The sequence below is a fragment of the Pristiophorus japonicus genome, chromosome 5, assembly GCF_044704955.1.
Source record: "Pristiophorus japonicus isolate sPriJap1 chromosome 5, sPriJap1.hap1, whole genome shotgun sequence".
Classification (NCBI taxonomy): Eukaryota; Metazoa; Chordata; class Chondrichthyes; family Pristiophoridae; genus Pristiophorus; species Pristiophorus japonicus.
The window spans coordinates 281,550,983-281,571,132 of NC_091981.1; the positions used below are offsets into that span (position 1 = coordinate 281,550,983).

The 20,150-nt window shown below is 42.9% G+C and overlaps 1 protein-coding gene across 32 annotated transcripts in view; it reads right to left on the bottom strand.

Moving 5' to 3' along the window:
- LOC139264722 (obscurin-like) overlaps positions 1-20,150 on the bottom strand; it is a 571,531-nt gene that overhangs the window by 266,825 nt on the left and 284,556 nt on the right. For 24 of the 32 annotated variants that reach the window (XM_070881692.1, XM_070881694.1, XM_070881707.1 and 21 more), the window contains 8 exons: positions 12,706-12,972; positions 11,463-11,735; positions 10,786-11,052; positions 8,106-8,378; positions 3,928-4,194; positions 3,290-3,556; positions 3,167-3,181; positions 314-571 (listed from right to left, as the gene is read on the bottom strand). In XM_070881692.1, the coding sequence (XP_070737793.1) occupies positions 314-571; positions 3,167-3,181; positions 3,290-3,556; positions 3,928-4,194; positions 8,106-8,378; positions 10,786-11,052; positions 11,463-11,735; positions 12,706-12,972 (1,887 nt within the window). The remainder of the gene's footprint in view (positions 1-313; positions 572-3,166; positions 3,182-3,289; positions 3,557-3,927; positions 4,195-8,105; positions 8,379-10,785; positions 11,053-11,462; positions 11,736-12,705; positions 12,973-20,150) is intronic. The other 8 variants (XM_070881693.1, XM_070881709.1, XM_070881685.1 and 5 more) reach the window with 7 other exon arrangements.

The following is a 20,150-nucleotide window of genomic DNA, read 5'->3' on the forward strand; positions in this document are numbered from 1 at the left end:
TAATAATTTCTTCAAGGTTTTATATAAATCTCAGCCATGTTATCTTAAAGTTTTTTGTGCAACACTAGGTACTGACAAACTACAAATGACATCAGCTATCGGGTATATGAAAGAGGTCTACCTCTACAAATAATGAAAAAAAACTGAAGATCACGTCCAAAAAAAAGAGAACTGGCAAACTGATGAAGATGGGAACAAGCAAGGGAAGATAAAGAAGTTAATTGACAGAAGGTAGATAAGAAAGATGGAATGATTTTGTTATTCTTGGATGACCATGAAGATTCTCAATTAAATAAATGTGTCCTCTTCATACCCTCCACTTTTAAGGAAGCAGTGGTCTGCTGATCTCCAGAATCACAGGTATATTCTCCAGCATCTTCTAGTGTTAAGTCAGAAATTACCAACTCAACCACCAGACCCTTTTGCCTCACTTCATATTTGCCGCTAGGTTTGATTGTTTCTGAGCCTTTCTTCCATGTTACAGGCACTTCATATTCAGAAAGTTCACAATGAAGAATAGCTGTACCTTCTTCCTGTGCTTGTACGTCCTGGAGATTTTGTTTGAAAAGAACTAGAAATGCAAATAATAAGGGCTACAATGAGTTACACATATATGAACATATGAGAACGGCAAGGCACGAAAAGACCTACTGGCCCATCTAGCCTGTCCCATACAGTTGTGATGCCTTAGGCATCACAATACATACGCTCCCCGTTCCACCTGAAGCTATGTAATTTCCTGGGAGAGGTGAAAAACCAGATAAAAACCCAGGTCAATGAGAGGAAACAAAATCTGGAAAATTCCTCTTAGGCAATCAAAACTAATCCACACCACCTAGCCCTGGTAAACATTACAAGGTACCTAACTCTATATGGCAAATTAGATATATTCAAATACCAACAGAGCTGGATGACAGTCAGTTATGTGCAATTGCAACTGCGTTTCAAGAGTACCCTTGGTGAATACAGTCTCATGCCTTTTAATGGGCAATTATTTTCTTTTTCAAATCTTCGAAGACATAGTTCCTTCATGATTCCCATAATTTCAGATATCAGCTACCACCTCTTGCCTTTGATGGCTCCATCTTTAGCACTGCTTTATCTATTGATACATCATTCTCTCTCATCTCAAATGGAATTGCCATATTTTTCCATTGCTAAAGTTGCCTCGCGAAATTTGGTTTCTTCTTTTGTGTTAAACATTTAATTTTCCTTCCACACCTTAGTTCTCTGTAAAGCACAATCCAGTCATAGACTTAAGGCAGAAACTCTTGTCAGCATTCAGAATTAGGTTGGATAGGTGGATGAAGAAAATGGGGTTGAAGGGGCAGAAGAACAGGATAGGTAAATGTGACCAGAACTAATATATCACAGGGAGGGTAAATACCGACATGGACTGATGGGTCTGTTTTAGTGTTGTAACTTGTGTGGATTTCTATGGATAGTCTTTTTTGATGAACTCGTGCTCCTCTTGGTCCCACAAAGAAAAGTTCTAGACTTACTGGGCCTCTTCTGCCTTCAGACAAGCTGCTTCATAGCAGCAACGCTGCATCAGGGTTATACTGATGTAATTGGACCCCGACTTGCATCAATTTATAAGCCACCCGCCTCTGCAAAACCCTATAGGTTAATATTAGAAATGGTTACGATCTGAATGGATAAGTAATCTGCTCATTTTTAACTCATCAACCACCTGATATCTGCCGATTGGGTAGGGTTAAAATCGATTCCTAGGTTCTTTCACACGACCACAATCCAGTGATCTTTGTTGGAAAGAGCATGTACGTGGATGTCAAGGAAGAGCCTGATCAGTCTTGGTTGCAATTCTCCCTGATGGTCAAACAGCATCCTACTCTAGGCTCTTACACAAATAACTCGCACTTAGGCAATTGAATTAAGGGTTGCTGTTGCTATTTGAACAATATCGCAGTAGGATTTAACACTTTTAGGAGATGAAAATGCAGGGATATGTTACTGATTTCTTTGATCATTAATATTTCACACAAAAGTTGCATGTTTAAGAAGAACTGCCTTTGTGAAAAACTGTTGGAAAACCAGATTAGACCATTTTAGTGGTGTTATACATGTACTGAAATGTTTATTAGCAACATTCCAGGGAATGACAACACTTCTGAGGTACAAAAATGCCAAGAAGATACATTTAGGTTTTTCTTGCACTACCAACTTAGCTGTTGAACTTTCAGAGCCGATTTTGAAGACAACTGTTCCTGAATCTTCTGGCATGAGGTTTTTAAGTGTCAAGGTGTGTATCTTATCAGTAGCTTTAACTTCACTGAGTTCTTTACTTTGAAGTAATGTTCCATCCAACCACCACTGAGCATTTTTAGGGTTAGGGTTAGGGTTATGCAAAACCTCACATACAAATCTCACACTGTTTTTTGCAAGTATATTAGTATCTTCAAGCCCACGAATAATTTTTATGTGTTCTGTAAAACAATGTTGAGTTGAGAGTACCTCTGAGTTAAGACAAACATAAATATTAGACCAAAGAAGTCTCCTTCTGCAAGTAATTGTGAAGAAACAGGACAACTGTTGGTATCTTCTAAAATTTCCTGCATTTTTTGAAAAACTTTTAATCATTGATACTAATTTTTGGATGGGACTGCATTATTCAAAGAAGATCTGGGGAAGTTCTCTCAATGTCCCGGCGAACATTTATCCCTCAACCAACATTACTAAAATCAATTATCTGGACATTTACCTCGTTGTTTGTGGGACTTTGCTGTTCACAAATTGGCTGTCATGCTTCCCTATATTACAAATATCTAAAACAACAACTTGCATTTATATAGCACCTTTGATGCAGAAATACATCCCAAGTGCTTCAGAAAGGTGTAATCAGACAAAAATGGTCACCAAGCCAAAAAAGGAGATATTAGTGGTGAACAAAAGCTTGATCTAAGTGATGGATTTAAGAAGGGTCATAAAGGAGGAGAGCGAGGTTGGTAGTTGGAAGGCTTAGGGATGAGTGTGGGATCGAGGCAGCTGAAGGCATGACTGCCAATGATGAGGCAAACGGTGGGGATGCACAAAAGGCTAGTTATAAACAGAAGCTCAAGGTGGGGATTTAACTCTGCACACTGACCAAAAGTTATCAAGTGAGCCAATAAATATTTTCCTATATAGTGTAGAAACATGTACCTACCTGCTAAAGGGAGAACTAAAATGGAAGAACAGAAAGAACAACATTTTAAAATCTAAATATTTGTGGAATTATGCCAACCAAATCCGTTAATGACATAGGCAGCATAACTTAAATAACATATACCTTTGACAGTCAGGTTAGCTGTTGTCTGGTCATCACTAGAAGCACAAGTGTATTCTCCAGCATCCTCCACCTTCAGGTTATGGACCAACAATTCAACAACACAACCTTTTTGTACCAGTTTATACTTGTCACTATGACTAAGTATTTGGGATCCTTTTCTCCACGTGACTGATGCGCCAGCCTTAGTGAGTTCACAGTGCAGCGTAAGTACACTACCTTCATCACCCTCCTGGCTTTGCAGTTTCTTTATAAAATACACAGGAGCAGCTACAGTTCAAAAAGGATAACAGAACCTTAGAAAAAAACAAAACTAATCAAGCAAAAAAATATACTAATTCAAACAATGGTCCAACTGCAAACAATAGGAGGTGTTAAGTTTTATAAATTTAAATCAGAGACACGATCCATAACATTAGATTTTACAATATAATCTACATATAGCAGGGATCGTTCTCGCTTTCACAAGGGCTAGATTTAAACCTGAATTCCCAAAGTAATTTCTTATTCATGCTACTCTACAATAAGTTGCATGTATACGAACTATGCCAGTTTAAGATATTTGAAAGGAGGTACTGCAATTAAGTTACAATATCCTTTAAGATAGCAAACCGATTATTTTTCCAAAGGTAATCGGTTACCTTTCACCTGCAGCATGGCAGTGCTCTGTCTGATTCCTGCATCACATGTATATTCTTCAGAGTCTTCTAGCTTCAGGTTTTGAATCAGTAACATGTGTACATAATCTTCCTGTTTGATTTCGTATTTCCCACTTGGAGAAATTGCCAGTGAGCCCCTCTTCCATGTGACTGGAATATTGGGCTGAGACAGTTTACAAAGTAGGGTTGCTGTGCTGTTTTCCACTGCTTCTATGTTTTCAAGCTCTTGTGTGAAAGTCGGCGGAGCACCTAAAGTGATTGAAATAAATAATCACGATTGGACAATTCTTCTGTCTTATGGACAGCTTCAACTCACTTGACAAATGGTTAGAGCAAATATGACAGAGGGATTCCAAAAGATCCTAAATACACACTGATCTGTGCTCCAGAGTTGAGGAGGTAGACGGATACCCAGCGCTACTGCCATGCATGGGTTAGCATGTCATCATCATCATAGGCAGTCCCTCGAAACAAGGATGACTTGCTTCCAAGCCGAAAAGGGATGAATTCACAGGTGTTTCAATGAAGGACCTAATATTCCAGATTCCGAACTACATCTTGAAGGTTGGAAGATGCCTGTGTGAGGATTTTTTTAACGTATGGTGACCGTTGCACACCAGCCACCACATGGGCTTGACAGAGCTAGGTCTTGGTCCAGTGGCAAAATAGCATGTGCAGTCAGTAGGTGTTATGTAATGATGTGTGTATCGTCCCAGTACCTTAAATGTAATGTAACACCACAGAGGGCGCCGCGGTGGGAAACCCTGGCAGTACCTGTAACAAGGGCTATATAAGGATGACCACCACACCTGGGAGGAAGTCTGGAGCTGAACAATAAAGGACGAAGGTCACTGCAGTTAGACTTACACCAGACCGTGTGGAGTCAGTGATTTGTGTGCTACATACACCACATTGGCAACGAGGAAGCGGACGAACTCCACGCAACCATGGCTACTCTGGGCTCGCTAAAGGATTTTACCGTGGGTAATGATTGGGGAGGCCTTTACGGAAAGGCTCGAGTACTACTTCACAGCAAACGACCTGACGGAGGACACGAACGCAATGAGAGATAAGCGTAAGGCGATATTGCTCTCCAGTTGTGGAGATGAGGTTTACTGTCTCGTCAGGGATTTGCTGGCACCTGGGAGCACCAGGGACAAGTCATACGAGGAGCTGACTGAACTCATTCGTGACCAGTTGAAACCGAAGGAGAGCATCCTCACGGCCAGATACAAATGTTACCATCACTGCAGACCCGAGGGCCAGGATGTCACCAAATATGCTGCGGACCTCAGGAGACTCGCGGTGCCGTGTGATTTTGGCGCACACCTTGACGAGGCTTTGCGGGACGTTTTCGTCTTGGGGATTGGCCACGAGGGCCTCCTTCACAAGCTGCTGGCCACGGAACCCACAGTCATTCTGACAAAGGCCATCACCATCAGCCGGGCATATATGACCTCGACTTGCAGCACCAAGCAAATAATCCACAGTCTCGAACCCGGCAGGCACTGTCCACAGGATAGCGCCCACCACGGACAAAACTGCAGAACGTGGCTCTGCCCGGGGCAGAGAGCACGGACCTCGGGATCCTGGAACTCAGAGTCCGCCGAGGGGGGCCAATCAAGCAGCACCATGCTGGCGCTGTGGAGGAAGCCATGGGGCTCACCAGTGCAGGTTTGCGGAGTACACGTGCAATACCTGCCACACGAAAGGCCACCTTCAACGTATGTGCAAAAGAAATCGGACTCACCATGTGGCTGAGGAGATGGGGGATGATCCACTGTTCAGCGAGGAGCAGGTAGAAGAAGATGAGGTGCTTGGACTGTATACGTGCACCGACGATTCGCCCCCAGTGATAAGTGAAGTAAAAATCAACGGAGTCCCAGTGAGTATGGAAGTGGACACGGGATTGGGTCCGTCGTTGATGAGTCGGAGAACTTTTGATAAACTGTGGATTAACCCAGCTGCACGACCCAAGCTGGTCCCGGTCATGGCGAAGCTGCGTACTTACACCAGGGAACTGATACCTGTTCTTGGCAGAGCGATGGTGCAGGTATACCAAGGGGACGAGATGCATGCTTTACCTCTGTGGGTCGTTGCAGGTGATGGGCCAACACTCCTCGGCCGGAGGTGGATGGGGACGGTCCGTGGGAGCTGGGAAGACTTCATCACTCCACAGGCTGCTGCTCCCCGGGGTGCTGCCGTGCCCCGGGTCCCCAGAGAGCAGCGCCGACCGAGCTGGAGCTGCAGCCTCAATCCCCCCACAGGCAAGCCCCTGGCCCGGACCTCACACAGAGACCCTGCAGCCTTAATCCCCACAAGCAAGTCCCAGGCCCGGATCTCACACAGAGACCCTGCAGCCCCAGCCCCCACAGGCAAGCAGCCCTGCACAGAGGGGCCTAGTGGGGGGGTGAGCCAGCGGGGCGCTGCGGGCGGGGTGCTGAGGGATCCAGGGGCCGGCGGTTCAGAAGGGCCCCGCAGAGGAAGAGGCCGTTGAGCGGGCCCCACCGAGGAGCTGGAAGCGTCGGGCGGCCATGGCAGCCGCAGGGGAGGCCGCTACGGAGGGACGCGGCAAGTGCGGCCGCTGGAGAGGCCACGACGGCCGCAGGAGAGGCGGCGAGTCTGGTGGCAGCGGAGGGGAGCGGAGGATGCGACGGCAGAGGGCATCCGGAGCGGCGGAGAAGAAGATGGCGGCAGCATCGTGTCGGAGCTGCAGAGCATCAAAGATGGCGGCGCCCAAGGAGAAGCCTCGTGGAATCCTCCTGCATCAAAGATGGCGCCTTAAAAAGGAAATGCACCCGGGAGTCTTAAAAGGGCCTTACAAAGAGGTGGTCCCCACAAAGGACTTCTGTTTGGCAGAGCGAGTCTAAAATGAGCTATGTTAATGTGAGATAGTGAATTTATAATAAGAATTACTTTTTTTATGCTGAATGGCCACTGTATTTGTGTAAAATAATGGTTGAAGTACAATTAATGATAACGGCTAACAAGGAAATCAAGGTTCCGCTACCAGTCAATAAACAGTTAATGTACCAGATAATATGTACCATACTAACGCACTGTCTATGCCCACCTGCCTTCCATTGGACAAGTGTGATGTTATGTAATGATGTGTGTATCGTTGTCCTGCGTCCAGGTGGGCGGGGGGGGGGAAGGTGATGTTATTTCATGATGTGTGTATCGTCCCAGTACCTTAAATGTAATGTAAGAATAGGCCACATCACAGAGGGCGGTGCGGTGGGAAACCCTGGTAGTACCTGTAACAAGGGCTATATAAGGCTGACCACCACACCTGGGAGGCACTCTGGAGCTGAACAATAAAGGACGAAGGTCACAGCAGTTAGACTTACACCAGACCGTGTGGAGTCAATGATTTGTGTGCTACGTACACCACAGTAGGCACACACATCAGAAGCAGTTCTGTGCCTTTACCTAACCCTGCACACATGAAGTAGGCACTGGCACAGAAACACTGATCCAACAACCATCCACTACTGCTCTTTCAACTCAGACAGTACTCAGCACTGGATCACACTCAACAACAAAAAAAATGCCCAAAACTGCGGCAGAACACACAAAAACTTGAACAGTAAGCAATATAATCAAATTCATTCACTGCTACTATTCTTTCTGGTTCATTATTCTTTCATTATATGAAAAATAAAGCAATCAAAAGACCAACGAAACAAATGTAGTAAACAGCAAAAAATAACTTGGGTTAGCAAACAGCACATCTGCACTTGCAAAATGTCAAAAATAAAGGCCATGAATTTCCTCAAACTTTCTGCTGCTGTGTTGCCGTAACTTTGCCAGAAGTGCAGCAGAAACCCCGTTTATGTACCTATTGCCTCATACAGAGGTTGATCAAGAGTTAAAATAGGTTGACAAAAGGATAGTCAAAGCCATGACATTGGTTTCATTCAAGAAACAGCTAAAAGCTGTAGTGAGAAGTTGGTATGATTTATATTCCAGAAGGATGAAAGACCTGGGCTTTCTTTGCCCACACTTATCGTGATTGTTTCATTCTGCCTAATTGAAATAATTGGATATTTGAGTGCAATACTACTCCAGCACAGCTCCAGAGCAGAAGGAGCAAAACACAAGACTTCCATTGCAACAAGCTCTGGCAGATGTTGCCCATTATTCTTTTATCTTTTTACCTTTAACTAGAAGTTTTGCAGAAGAAGTGTGTTTTCCAACTTTAATGGTTACAGCGCCACAGTCTTCCTGAGTGACATTCTTTAATTTCAGAGTGTGAATCTTTCCATGTTTCACAGATATTTCATTCATTTCATTGTGCTGTAAAGGAACGTCTCCCAACCACCACTGAACATCGGCAAAATTTTCAGGATGAACTTCGCACTCAAACACGGCATTTTCATTGGCAAAAACGGTTACATTCTTTAGGCATTCAACAATTTTTACTTCCGATACTATATATATATAAAAAAAAACAAAATTATAGGTTCTCATTAGTTATCAACTATCTGTGACAACCACCTTAGAAATGGTAATTATCCAGGCTCAGTTACAGTAATGTATTGATAAATATGAGATTAGGCATTCATTGTAGACAGTCAGTCTCCTCATATGGAGATAAAAAGAAAAAGCTCAAGGTATTTTCCAAACCTTCTGTCTCTCTATATATGGATGGTCACATTCAAAGTTCAAATTCATTTTTTTTAAATTAAAAACTATTTAACAGTACCCAAATATCAAACTAAAATTATGTTTAAAGCTATAAAATCATTTAAGAGAAACACTTGCATATAATAGTTATGACCATGTTATGGACAAAAGGATGTTTAGCAGCTGACAATGATATCAACAAAGCACACAAACATTACCATGTGATTGAGATAGGTTATTTTCAAGGCTTTTATTGAAGTGGAGTTTATGGAGTAATTATATCATTGGTGTAAAGATCTTAAAATACTGAATTCTTTTTCTAAATAGAAACTGTAATACTACCCACTTATCATGTAATAATGCATTGGTATGGTTAAAAAAATATTTTTCTAATAACTCACAAATTCAAGGTACCTAACTTAAAAAAAAAATCAACTTTCAAGTTATGTATCATTTTTAAAGTGACAGTATTTCCTACTTTGTAAAATTATTCATCTTGATTCCACAACTTTACTGTGCTGAATCATATCAAGTCAAGTTGAACCAGAATTTTCTTCAGCTCAATATTGGCAAGGTAGAACCATTTCCTTTCAGTCTTCATTATAAACTTTGCACCTTAACCCTAATTCGTTCACTGCCCCCCCCCCCCCCCCCACCACCACCGATTACCCCCTAAACCAGCTGCTTGCTTATTCAGAACCTGATTGATCATTAACTGAGCTTCAACCCTCACGTCTAATTCAGCACCAAAAGTATTTATTCCTCCTCTACAACATTATATTTAGCCCTTACCTTACCCCGCTGCTATTAAAGCCCTCATTTCATGCCTTTAACACTTCAAGGGTAATTATGACTTTGGGCAATAGTGCAGATCGGGCAATACTGGATCAGACATCATCGGGAGAGATGTATAACGGGTGGCTGATTCAATATCACCTGGTTTACACTATCGGCCAAAGTCAAAATTATCCCCCTCGTCTAATCCACTCTTTACCAGCATCCCAACTCTGGTCTATATAAACTTCAACTCATCCAGAAATCCACCATCCGCATTTTATCCCACATGACTCCAGTTGGGGTGGAGTGTAGATGTTTTTAGTATAAGGGGTGTTGCAATGGTGTGGGGCGGACTGGTTGGGCTGGGTGCCCTTTGCCTTTCCGTTATTGTTCATGGGTTTGTATGTAACCTTTAGGGCTGCTGACGAAGGGCCGTGCGGCTCTTTGTCGGCCGGCGCAGACACGATGGGCCAAAATGGCCTCCTTCTGCACTGTAAATTTCTATGTTTCTATGCCGTTCTACTCGCTCATCAGCCTTGTGCTTGCCGGCCGAGAATGGCTCCCCACCCCACAGCGCGTTAATTTCAACATTCTTGTCCTTGTCTATCAATCACTCTGTGGCCTTGTCCCATTTTACGTCCGCAACTCCCTTCTAAAACTCCGTAGCTCTCTGCACATTTTAAAGCCTCTCCAAAACCTAGCTCATTAGCTATGCCTTTGATAACCTCCCCAATAACTGCTCCAACCACCTGCTTGGTATGCAGTCCCTCTTTGTTTTACAACAGTGACTACACTCCAAAAGTACTTCATTGGCTGTAAAGTGCTTTGAGATGTCAGTTGGTCGTGAAAGGCGCTATGTAAATCTAAATCTTTTCTTTCTTTGTAATGCACCTTGGGATCTTTCACGACATCAATGGTGCGAGATCAGAACAAGTTGCTGTTGCATTGTTCCATACCCATAAATTAAGACTGGTTCGTGGTGTCACTGTGACTCAAAACTGCACAAGAGCATTTACACATTACCAGTGCTATTCTATGGGCCATCCTGCAAGAATGTGTATCTATTGTCATTATTCACATGAAGCACCTTTGCACAAACTGTGGCTTTTTAACTTCTGCTGTCAATAAGCCCCAAAAGCAGGTTTACAAAATGTCTTATTAATTTTGCTGTTCAATTTTATTCATGGTATAATCATTAATAACCAATAAGAATACTGGAGTTGTATAGCATGCCTCCAGCAACAATGAGCTCTTGTAAAAAGATAACCACAATTAATGTTATTAATTTTTTTTTTAAGTGAATGCTCAAACTTGGAAATATGAACAGAATATGCCATAAAAACAGCACAGATCAATCAACATCTGAAAGTTTATCATATTATATGGAACCTTCACAGGAATTGACATTTAAAAAAATTACTATTATTAACTCACCTTTTACAGTTAAGGAAGCAGTGGTGTGCTGATCCCCAGAAACACAGGTATATTCACCCGAGTCCTCTGACTTTAGATCATGTATGCATAACATATATGCACAACCTTCCTGTTTAATTTCATGCTTTTCACTTTGGGAGATTGTTGTTAACCCTTTCTTCCATATAACTAGAACATTGGATTGAGAGAGTTCACAGAGGAAAGTTGCTGTTTCAAACTCATCCTCTTCCATATTTTGAAGCAGTTTAGTGAAAGTTGCTGGAGTAGCTGAAAAACAAAATAACTAAATAAATCAACAGGACCATTTTTAACATTTCTGTTGTAAGTAATTAACCTATTGTATGAATCAAACTTTAGTCTGCATTAAAAATGTACAATATAATTGACATTTTACTCTTGGTCCAAAAGTGTGATTGATTATCTTGATCCAAAAGTGTGATTTATTATAGTCAGCAAAAAAAAAAGTTACCAAAATATTTAACTAACATATACTGATAGAGTGCTTGGGGTTAAAGAACCCTAAAATAAACTAGATTTAACGATTTAAAGTATAATATGGCACCTGTGGGGTTAGAGAATATTCATTTTTAAAGGTCCGGAAAAAAAATCAAAATCTGGAAAATACATAATTCAATATCTTTGAAATTTAGTCATTTTTCATTAAAATTAACAATTACCTTTGACGTTAAGCTGTGCTGAAGACGTGCACTTTCCAACCTTCAAGATCACAGTGCCAGTGTCATCCTGTGTGACTTTCCTCAACATCAAGGTGTGAACATTACCATTCTTCACCGAAACTTCATTCATTTCATTATTCTGCAGTTCAATTCCTCCTAGAACCCACTGAACACCTCGTACGTTCTCATGGGATACTTTGCATTCAAACAAAGCATTCCCACCTTCGACTACTTCCACATTTTTCAAACCATCAACAATTGTTATATCTGGCTCTGAAAAATATTTAGAGAAAAAAAAATATCAAATGACAGAAAATGCAAGTATTCTCTGGTTTACTCTGGCGAAGAGGTCCTGGAAGCTGGGATGGCACCCAGATAATACCGGACCGCAAATGACATATGTGGGCTCCATTGTGAGTTCCCAGACTGAGATCGTGGCCTATACCCCAAAGAAAAATCACATTTAATTTTTTTTTTTAAATGCAGACCCCTTACAAAGAGGGCCACTAGAGCCACTTCAAAGTTCTTTCTGTGGAGCAGCACCTCTCAGAACTAGTATGCTGCTCCACAATTTGCAACATATAGGGGGGGTGGAGGGCAGGTGGGTGCCCCAGATGTGTCGCTAGTGGTGTGGGCACGCATTAATGGCATTTAAATTAAGGGACCTCCCTTGGAGGTTTCCGGCAGGTGCCTCGTAACACTTACACCAGAATTCCGTGCCCCCCAGCTCCAACAAGTTTCAGCCCTATCATATATTTGCAACCTCCAAAATCACCAACCAAAATTGGCCAAAGCATCATCGCCGGGAATTTCTTTTGAGGATTCCCCCAACTGGCCACCATAACTTCAGTGGCAGCTAGTCTGCACGCCTATCCAAGATTTCCTCCAATCTTCCTCGGAAGTTACGGAGACTGATTGGCAGAACTGCTGAGGAAATTCCCGTCACATGTGGCCTTTTGGTTCCTCCCTGGACAAAACACAGGTCAGCTTCCATTAAAGTAAGGTTATTTAAGAACATAAGAAATAAAAGCAGGAGTAGGCCATTCGTCCCTTCGAGCCTGCTCCGCCATTCAATGGGTTCAGTCTGGTGAACCTAGTTTAGAAAATGTAATTATATTTACGTAGGGTTTCTTAACTGGGATAACTAAAGAAACAATGATCTGTCCTTTTTTTGTGACAGTTAAGGAAATAGTGGTCTGTTTCTGACCTGTGGCAATTAAGAAAGCAGTAGCTTTTTGTTTACCTGTGACCGTTAAAGAGGCAGTGGTCTGTTGATCGCCAGAATCACAGGTATATTCTCCAGCATCTTCTGGCTTCAGATTGTGAATTAACAACTCAGCAATGGGGCCTTTCTGCTTAATTTCGTACTTGTCATTTGGATGAAGTGCCACAGATCCCTTTCTCCATTCCACTGAGGCATCAGATTTAGTAAGCTCACAGTGCAGAGTGGCAGTGTGGTCTTCTTCTGCTTCCTCATTCTGAAGCCATCGTTTGAAAAGTGCAGGGAAGACTGAAAAAAAAATCAATATTATGACAATACTAAAGCAGAAAGAAATGCTCCTTGGTCAAAGCACAGAAAGAAGAGTACTTTAAAACACTAAACACACAGGAATGCCTACTAGGCAGCATTAAAAGGAATTATACATTTATGGATGGCTACATAATTTAAAAGCTTAAAAACTGTGCACATTAACTAGTCTTCCTTTGTTCCCATCTTATTTTGCTTTAGGCAGAGCAACCCAAGAGAGGACATTAGTGCTGAATTCCCCTTCAATGGAGGTCACAAGTTCTTGCTTCGGTGATGTCACAAATTTGGATAGCAGGTTGGAGTACAGCAGTCGCAACTAAAAACCTCACCACATGATCAACAAAACATAATTTAAAAAAATTAAAGACTTTCCTTCTCATCTGTCTCTTCATTTCTCAATATTTTTCCCATTCTCGGTTTCTTTTATTTATTGTTATTTTAACACAGTTTCTAACAGTGTCATTGCTCCAATCTATCATGCCAAATCCAAACAATTTTGGAAGACACTGACACAAAAGCAGCAGTGCTGTGACTCCCGAGGATAGCAATGGCAGAAGGTGTAAGACGCTTGGCAGTCTCACACTGCTCGAGTTTCATACTTGGGTTGAAACAACATTTTAACAACATTGGGATCTCCTGGACACTTTAGAAAATTATTTTGAATCATTTCAACATTAGGGCATTGAAAATTGATTGTCCAGTGATCAAAACTCTGCACCTGCATATAAACATTTATAAGCAAAGCCCTCTCTGGTGACAGAATGCAAACTACTGCTGGCAATGTTACTTAGGTCTGCAGTCTGTGACTGTGACCATTGATATAACAGCACTCTAATTAATATACCCTCTTGTAACCATTCTATTTGCTTACTTTATTGTTTCCTCCCAGATCTCACTATCGATTTATGAGGTGGAATCCACACTGTAAAATCGAGCATCTTAGTTCCAGAAAACCAGCTCCAAGGGCTGTTATTCTATCTAATCAAGTATCAGACATAAAAATATTGACATGTTCACATTAACTGTAAGGGAAAATGGGAAGACTTCTCCTCCCATGAGCGGGCCCCCTGATATAGAGGGTCGACGTTCGCCCCCAACCCGCGTAGCAGTTCTCAAAGTTAGCAGACAGAGACGAATGGCAATGTATAACGATCTTTTATTACGAACATCCGGGAACACCTCTCATCACAGCCGCCTGTGATTGGAGATGCTCCCCGAACAGCACAATCATACAACTTTTATACATTTCAAAAACCCCTCCGTTCCCTAGCAAGACCTCCCGAGATCTCTAATTGGACTACCTTATCAGTACTACTTCGGATTGACAGGCCAAGATCTCGTGACCACCTTGGGCCGTAACTCAGATGACGTCATTAGGTTAGAATTTGCTGATTCTCCTTGGTGCCCGTGAGTCTGCCTCGAGCCTCTTCGCAAGGTCTTATCAATGTCTGTTTAGGTTCTCACATCGTATCCTGTCGGAATATTATCTAATGTCCTGGTACATATTGAATTAATAACTTCTGGAGCCTTGGTACTGGAATGTACAAGGCCGAAGAGAGGCCTTTTACCTCCTTATGAGTCAGTGCACGAACCAGCACTTTAACCCTTGTCCCGCTGGTACCCCGAATGCCAAATTTTTCTCTTACATTAACCAAGTCAACCTTGATAGCTTTTTATGCAACAACCCAATAAAGATTTCCATACGAAGGTTAATTAACTCATCTGCAGCAATAGGAGCTTTACGGCGATATTTTTATGTTATCTAATTGATACAAGATAATACAATCAGTCATCCGCACTCTCTCTTGCTCATGGTGCCCTCACTGAAGCATTGAAGATGGTGAAATGTAGTGATACTCAACGGGAAATAATATCATACGAGTAAAATTCTGACATAGCAAGTGAGACTTTCCTCTCCCTGAACTCCACAGTCCAATATGGGTGGAGTACACCAGTGGTGCCCTCCCCCGAGACCTGAGTTCCTGAACTTCCGGGCCTCAGACGCACATTATTTAGCTGTGCACTGCCCATTTTTCTCAGCGCCAGAATTTCAAGGCCTGGGTGTTCCTGGGGCTGCAACATTAAAGGAGAAGTAAGTGGCCTATCATAGGAGCTGCAGATGCAATCGGATGTTGTGTATACTTTGGGATCCAGGAGAGATATCATTGCAGCTGTTCTTGCATTTTTGAGAGAGCTGAAGCTTTGATAAGATTTTGTCGTAGCTTCTAACATCTATTTTCATTAGAAGGTGTTCTTGCTAGTTCACAAGGCTGCGCTGGCTGCAGCATTCCAAGTAAGAGTCAGTGCTTCTCTGCAGTGAACCTTAGAAGGTGTGGATAAAATGGAAGCACCTTGGTGACAATGGTAGACACACAGACACAGTTGCTTCAATGAAACCCTGTTGCTAATCTGTCACTATTTCTGAGCATTTTGAATGTGGAGGAACAGAGAAAGCAAGTATGGGTCTGGAGAATAATGGTGTGGGACTAGTAAGCGATAACAGTTTGACTGTGAGACTTCTCATTTTATTCAAGATGCATGGTCAGGGGAGGGAGGATTCTTGCTGTGGTAGGGAAACAGTTGTCAGTGGACAGGATAGGAAAATTTTTTCAGCAGCTGTCAAGTGAGCTTATGATTATTGTTCCTCAACCGAGACTCCAGGATGGTATGTTGCCTCCCTGGTGCAAGGGTCAAGGATGTCTCAGAGCGGGTGCAGGACATTCTGAAATGGGAGGGAGAACAGCCAGTTGTCATGGTGCACATTGGTATCAACGACATAGGTAAAAAATGGGATGAGGTCCTACGAAACGAATTTAAGGAGCTAGGAGCTAAATTAAAAAGTAGGACCTCAAAAGTAGTAATCTCGGGATTGCTACCAGTGCCACGTGCTAGTCAGAATAGGAATCGCAGGATAGCGCAGATGAATACGTGGCTTGAGCAGTGGTGCAGCAGGGAGGGATTCAAATTCCTGGGGCATTGGAACCGGTTCTGGGGGAGGTGGGACCAGTACAAACCGGACGGTCTGCACCTGGGCAGGACCGGAACCAATGTCCTAGGCGGAGTGTTTGCTAGTGCTATTGGGTTAAACTAATATGGCAGGGGGATGAGAACCAATGCAGGGAGACAGAGGGAGACAAAAAGGAGGCAAAAGCAAAAGACAGAAAGGAGATGAGGAAAAGTGGAGGGCAGAGAAACCCAAGGCAAAGAACAAAAAGGGCCACTGTACAGCAAAATTCTAAAAGGACAAAGGGTGTTAAAAAAACAAGCCTGAAGGCTTTGTGTCTTAATGCAAGGAGTATCCGCAATAAGGCGGATGAATTAACTGTGCAAATAGATGTTAACAAATATGATGTGATTGGGATTACGGAGACGTGGCTCCAGGATGATCAGGGCTGGGAACTCAACATCCATGGGTATTCAACATTCAGGAAGGATAGAATAAAAGGAAAAGGAGGTGGGGTAGCATTGCTGGTTAAAGAGGAGATTAATGCAATAGTTAGGAAAGACATTAGCTTGGATGATGTGGAATCTATATGGGTAGAGCTGCAGAACACCAAAGGGCAAAAAACGTTAGTGGGAGTTGTGTACAGACCTCCAAACAGTAGTAGTGATGTTGGGGAGGGCATCAAACAGGAAATTAGGGGTGCATGCAATAAAGGTGCAGCAGTTATAATGGGTGACTTTAATATGCACATAGATTGGGCTAACCAAACTGGAAGCAATACGGTGGAGGAGGATTTCCTGGAGTGCATAAGGGATGGTTTTCTAGACCAATATGTCGAGGAACCAACTAGGGGGGAGGCCATCTTAGACTGGGTGTTGTGTAATGAGAGAGGATTAATTAGCAATCTCATTGTGCGAGGCCCCTTGGGGAAGAGTGACCATAATATGGTGGAATTCTGCATTAGGGTGGAGAATGAAACAGTTAATTCAGAGACCATGGTCCAGAACTTAAAGAAGGGTAACTTTGAAGGTATGAGGCGTGAAGTGGCTAGGATAGATTGGCGAATGATACTTAAGGGGTTGACTGTGGATGGGCAATGGCAGACATTTAGAGACCGCATGGATGAATTACAACAATTGTACATTCCTGTCTGGCGTAAAAATAAAAAAGGGAAGGTGGCTCAACCGTGGCTATCTAGGGAAATCAGGGATAGTATTAAAGCCAAGGAAGTGGCATACAAATTGGCCAGAAATAGCAGCGAACCCGGGGACTGGGAGAAATTTAGAACTCAGCAGAGGAGGACAAAGGGTTTGATTAGGGCAGGGAAAATAGAGTACGAGAAGAAGCTTGCAGGGAACATTAAGGCGGATTGCAAAAGTTTCTATAGGTATGTAAAGAGAAAAAGGTTAGTAAAGACAAACGTAGGTCCCCTGCAGTCAGAATCAGGGGAAGTCATAACGGGGAACAAAGAAATGGCAGACCAATTGAACAAGTACTTTGATTCGGTATTCACTAAGGAGGACACAAACAACCTTCCGGATATAAAAGGGGTCAGAGGGACTAGTAAGCAGGAGAAATTGAGGGAAATCTTTATTAGTCGGGAAATTGTGTTGGGGAAATTGATGGGATTGAAGGCCGATAAATCCCCAGGGCCTGATGGACTGCATCCCAGGGTACTTAAGGAGGTGGCCTTGGAAATAGCGGATGCATTGACAGTCATTTTCCAACATTCCATTGACTCTGGATCAGTTCCTATGGAGTGGAGGGTAGCCAATGTAACCCCACTTTTTAAAAAAGGAGGGAGAGAGAAAACAGGGAATTATAGACCGGTCAGCCTGACCTCAGTAGTGGGTAAAATGATGGAATCAATTATTAAGGATGTCATAGCAGCGCATTTGGAAAATGGTGACATGATAGGTCCAAGTCAGCATGGATTTGTGAAAGGGAAATCATGCTTGACAAATCTTCTGGAATTTTTTGAGGATGTTTCCAGTAAAGTGGACAAAAGAGAACCAGTTGATGTGGTATATTTGGACTTTCAGAAGGCTTTCGACAAGGTCCCACACAAGAGATTAATGTGCAAAGTTAAAGCACATGGGATTGGGGGTAGTGTGCTGACGTGGATTGAGAACTGGTTGTCAGACAGGAAGCAAAGAGTAGGAGTAAATGGATACTTTTCAGAATGGCAGGCAGTGACTAGTGGGGTACCGTAAGGTTCTGTGCTGGGGCCCCAGCTGTTTACATTGTACATTAATGATTTAGACGAGGGGATTAAATGTAGTATCTCCAAATTTGCGGATGACACTAAGTTGGGTGGCAGTGTGAGCTGCGAGGAGGATGCTATGAGGCTGCAGAGTGACTTGGATAGGTTAGGTGAGTGGGCAAATACATGGCAGATGAAGTATAATGTGGATAAATGTGAGGTTATCCACTTTGGTGGTAAAAACAGAGAGACAGACTATTATCTGAATGGTGACAGATTAGGAAAAGGGAAGGTGCAACGAGACCTGGGTGTCATGGTACATCAGTCATTGAAGGTTGGCATGCAGGTACAGCAGGCGGTTAAGAAAGCAAATGGAATGTTGGCCTTCATAGCGAGGGGATTTGAGTACAGGGGCAGGGAGGTATTGCTACAGTTGTACAGGGCCTTGGTGAGGCCACACCTGGAGTATTGTGTACAGTTTGGTCTCCTAACTTGAGGAAGGACATTCTTGCTATTAAGGGAGTGCAGCGAAGATTCACCAGACTGATTCCCGGGATGGTGGGACTGACCTATCAAGAATGACTGGATCAACTGGGCTTGTATTCACTGGAGTTCAGAAGAATGAGAGGGGACCTCATAGAAACGTTTAAAATTCTGATGGGTTTAGACAGGTTAGATGCAGGAAGAATGTTCCCAATGTTGGGGAAGTCCAGAACCAGGGGTCACAGTCGAAGGATAAGGGGTAAGCCATTTAGGACCGAGATGAGGAGAAACTTCTTCACCCAGAGAGTGGTGAACCTGTGGAATTCTCTACCACAGAAAGTAGTTGAGGCCAATTCACTAAATATATTCAAAAGGGAGTTAGATGAAGTCCTTACTACTTGGGGGATCAAGGGGTATGGCGAGAAAGCAGGAATGGGGTACTGAAGTTTCATGTTCAGCCATGAACTCATCGAATGGTGGTGCAGGCTAGAAGGGCTGAATGGCCTGCTCCTGCACCTATTTTCTATGTTTCTATGTTTCTATCTGCCTCCGCATAAACCATACTGCAAAAGTGAGGGTTGCACAATACTAAAAATGGCCTCCGTCACTTAATCAATGTTAATGCTAAAAACGTTCTTGACAATATCAGCCTGTCCCTGGAGAGAAGTGAATTAAATTCTCGTCTTCATCGCTTGGATGGCAATCTTGGTGGATGGCCAGAATGCTCTGCTCAAGTTAAAATTTACCCCTTCGTTTCTTATAAAACCTTTAACTCAACTGTGAGCAAAACCACGGGATATCTGGTAGTAGTAATAAAGAATTCAGGCAAGAAGTCAATTATAACAGACACATTTTAACCCTGTAGATACCAGGATTGGACCCAAACACTCATAATGAAGCTTTAACTCATGAAACTTTCTGAATTTTCATTATCCTCAGGTGAAATCATGTTCAGAATATGCTTTAGCAACAACAGGAGTATAAGTGGTTTGCTTTAGTGCCTGTTTGTATACCACAATTGACTTCACTGATGTCATGTATCCTACATGGCTACTGTTGGTACTATCACAAGGAGTGCCACCAGAGGGCACAGCAGTGGGAGACTTGTAGATTACTTGTACAGGTGTGCCTGGCCTAGTATAAAAGGCAGGCCACCAGGTGTGATCCTCAAACTGGAGTTAACAAATAAAGGACTATGGTCACTACAGTTCAAGTACAACACATTGCCTTGTGGAGTCATTATTAGAGCATCTAAGGACACAACAATTGGCGACGAGATGATGAACTTTCACGCAAAAATGCTAACCTTGGTACATTGCAGCAGTTCGCCGATGGTGATGATTGGGACGCCTTTGTGGAGAGGCTCGACCATTTCTTCACAGCAAACGACCTGGCAGGAGACGACCCGGCCACACTGGCTGATAAGCACAGAGCTATTTTGCTAACCAGTTGTGGGCTCACCGTCTATGGCCTCATCAGGGACTTGCTGGCACCAGCGAAGACAACGACCAAGACGTAAAAGGAGCTCGT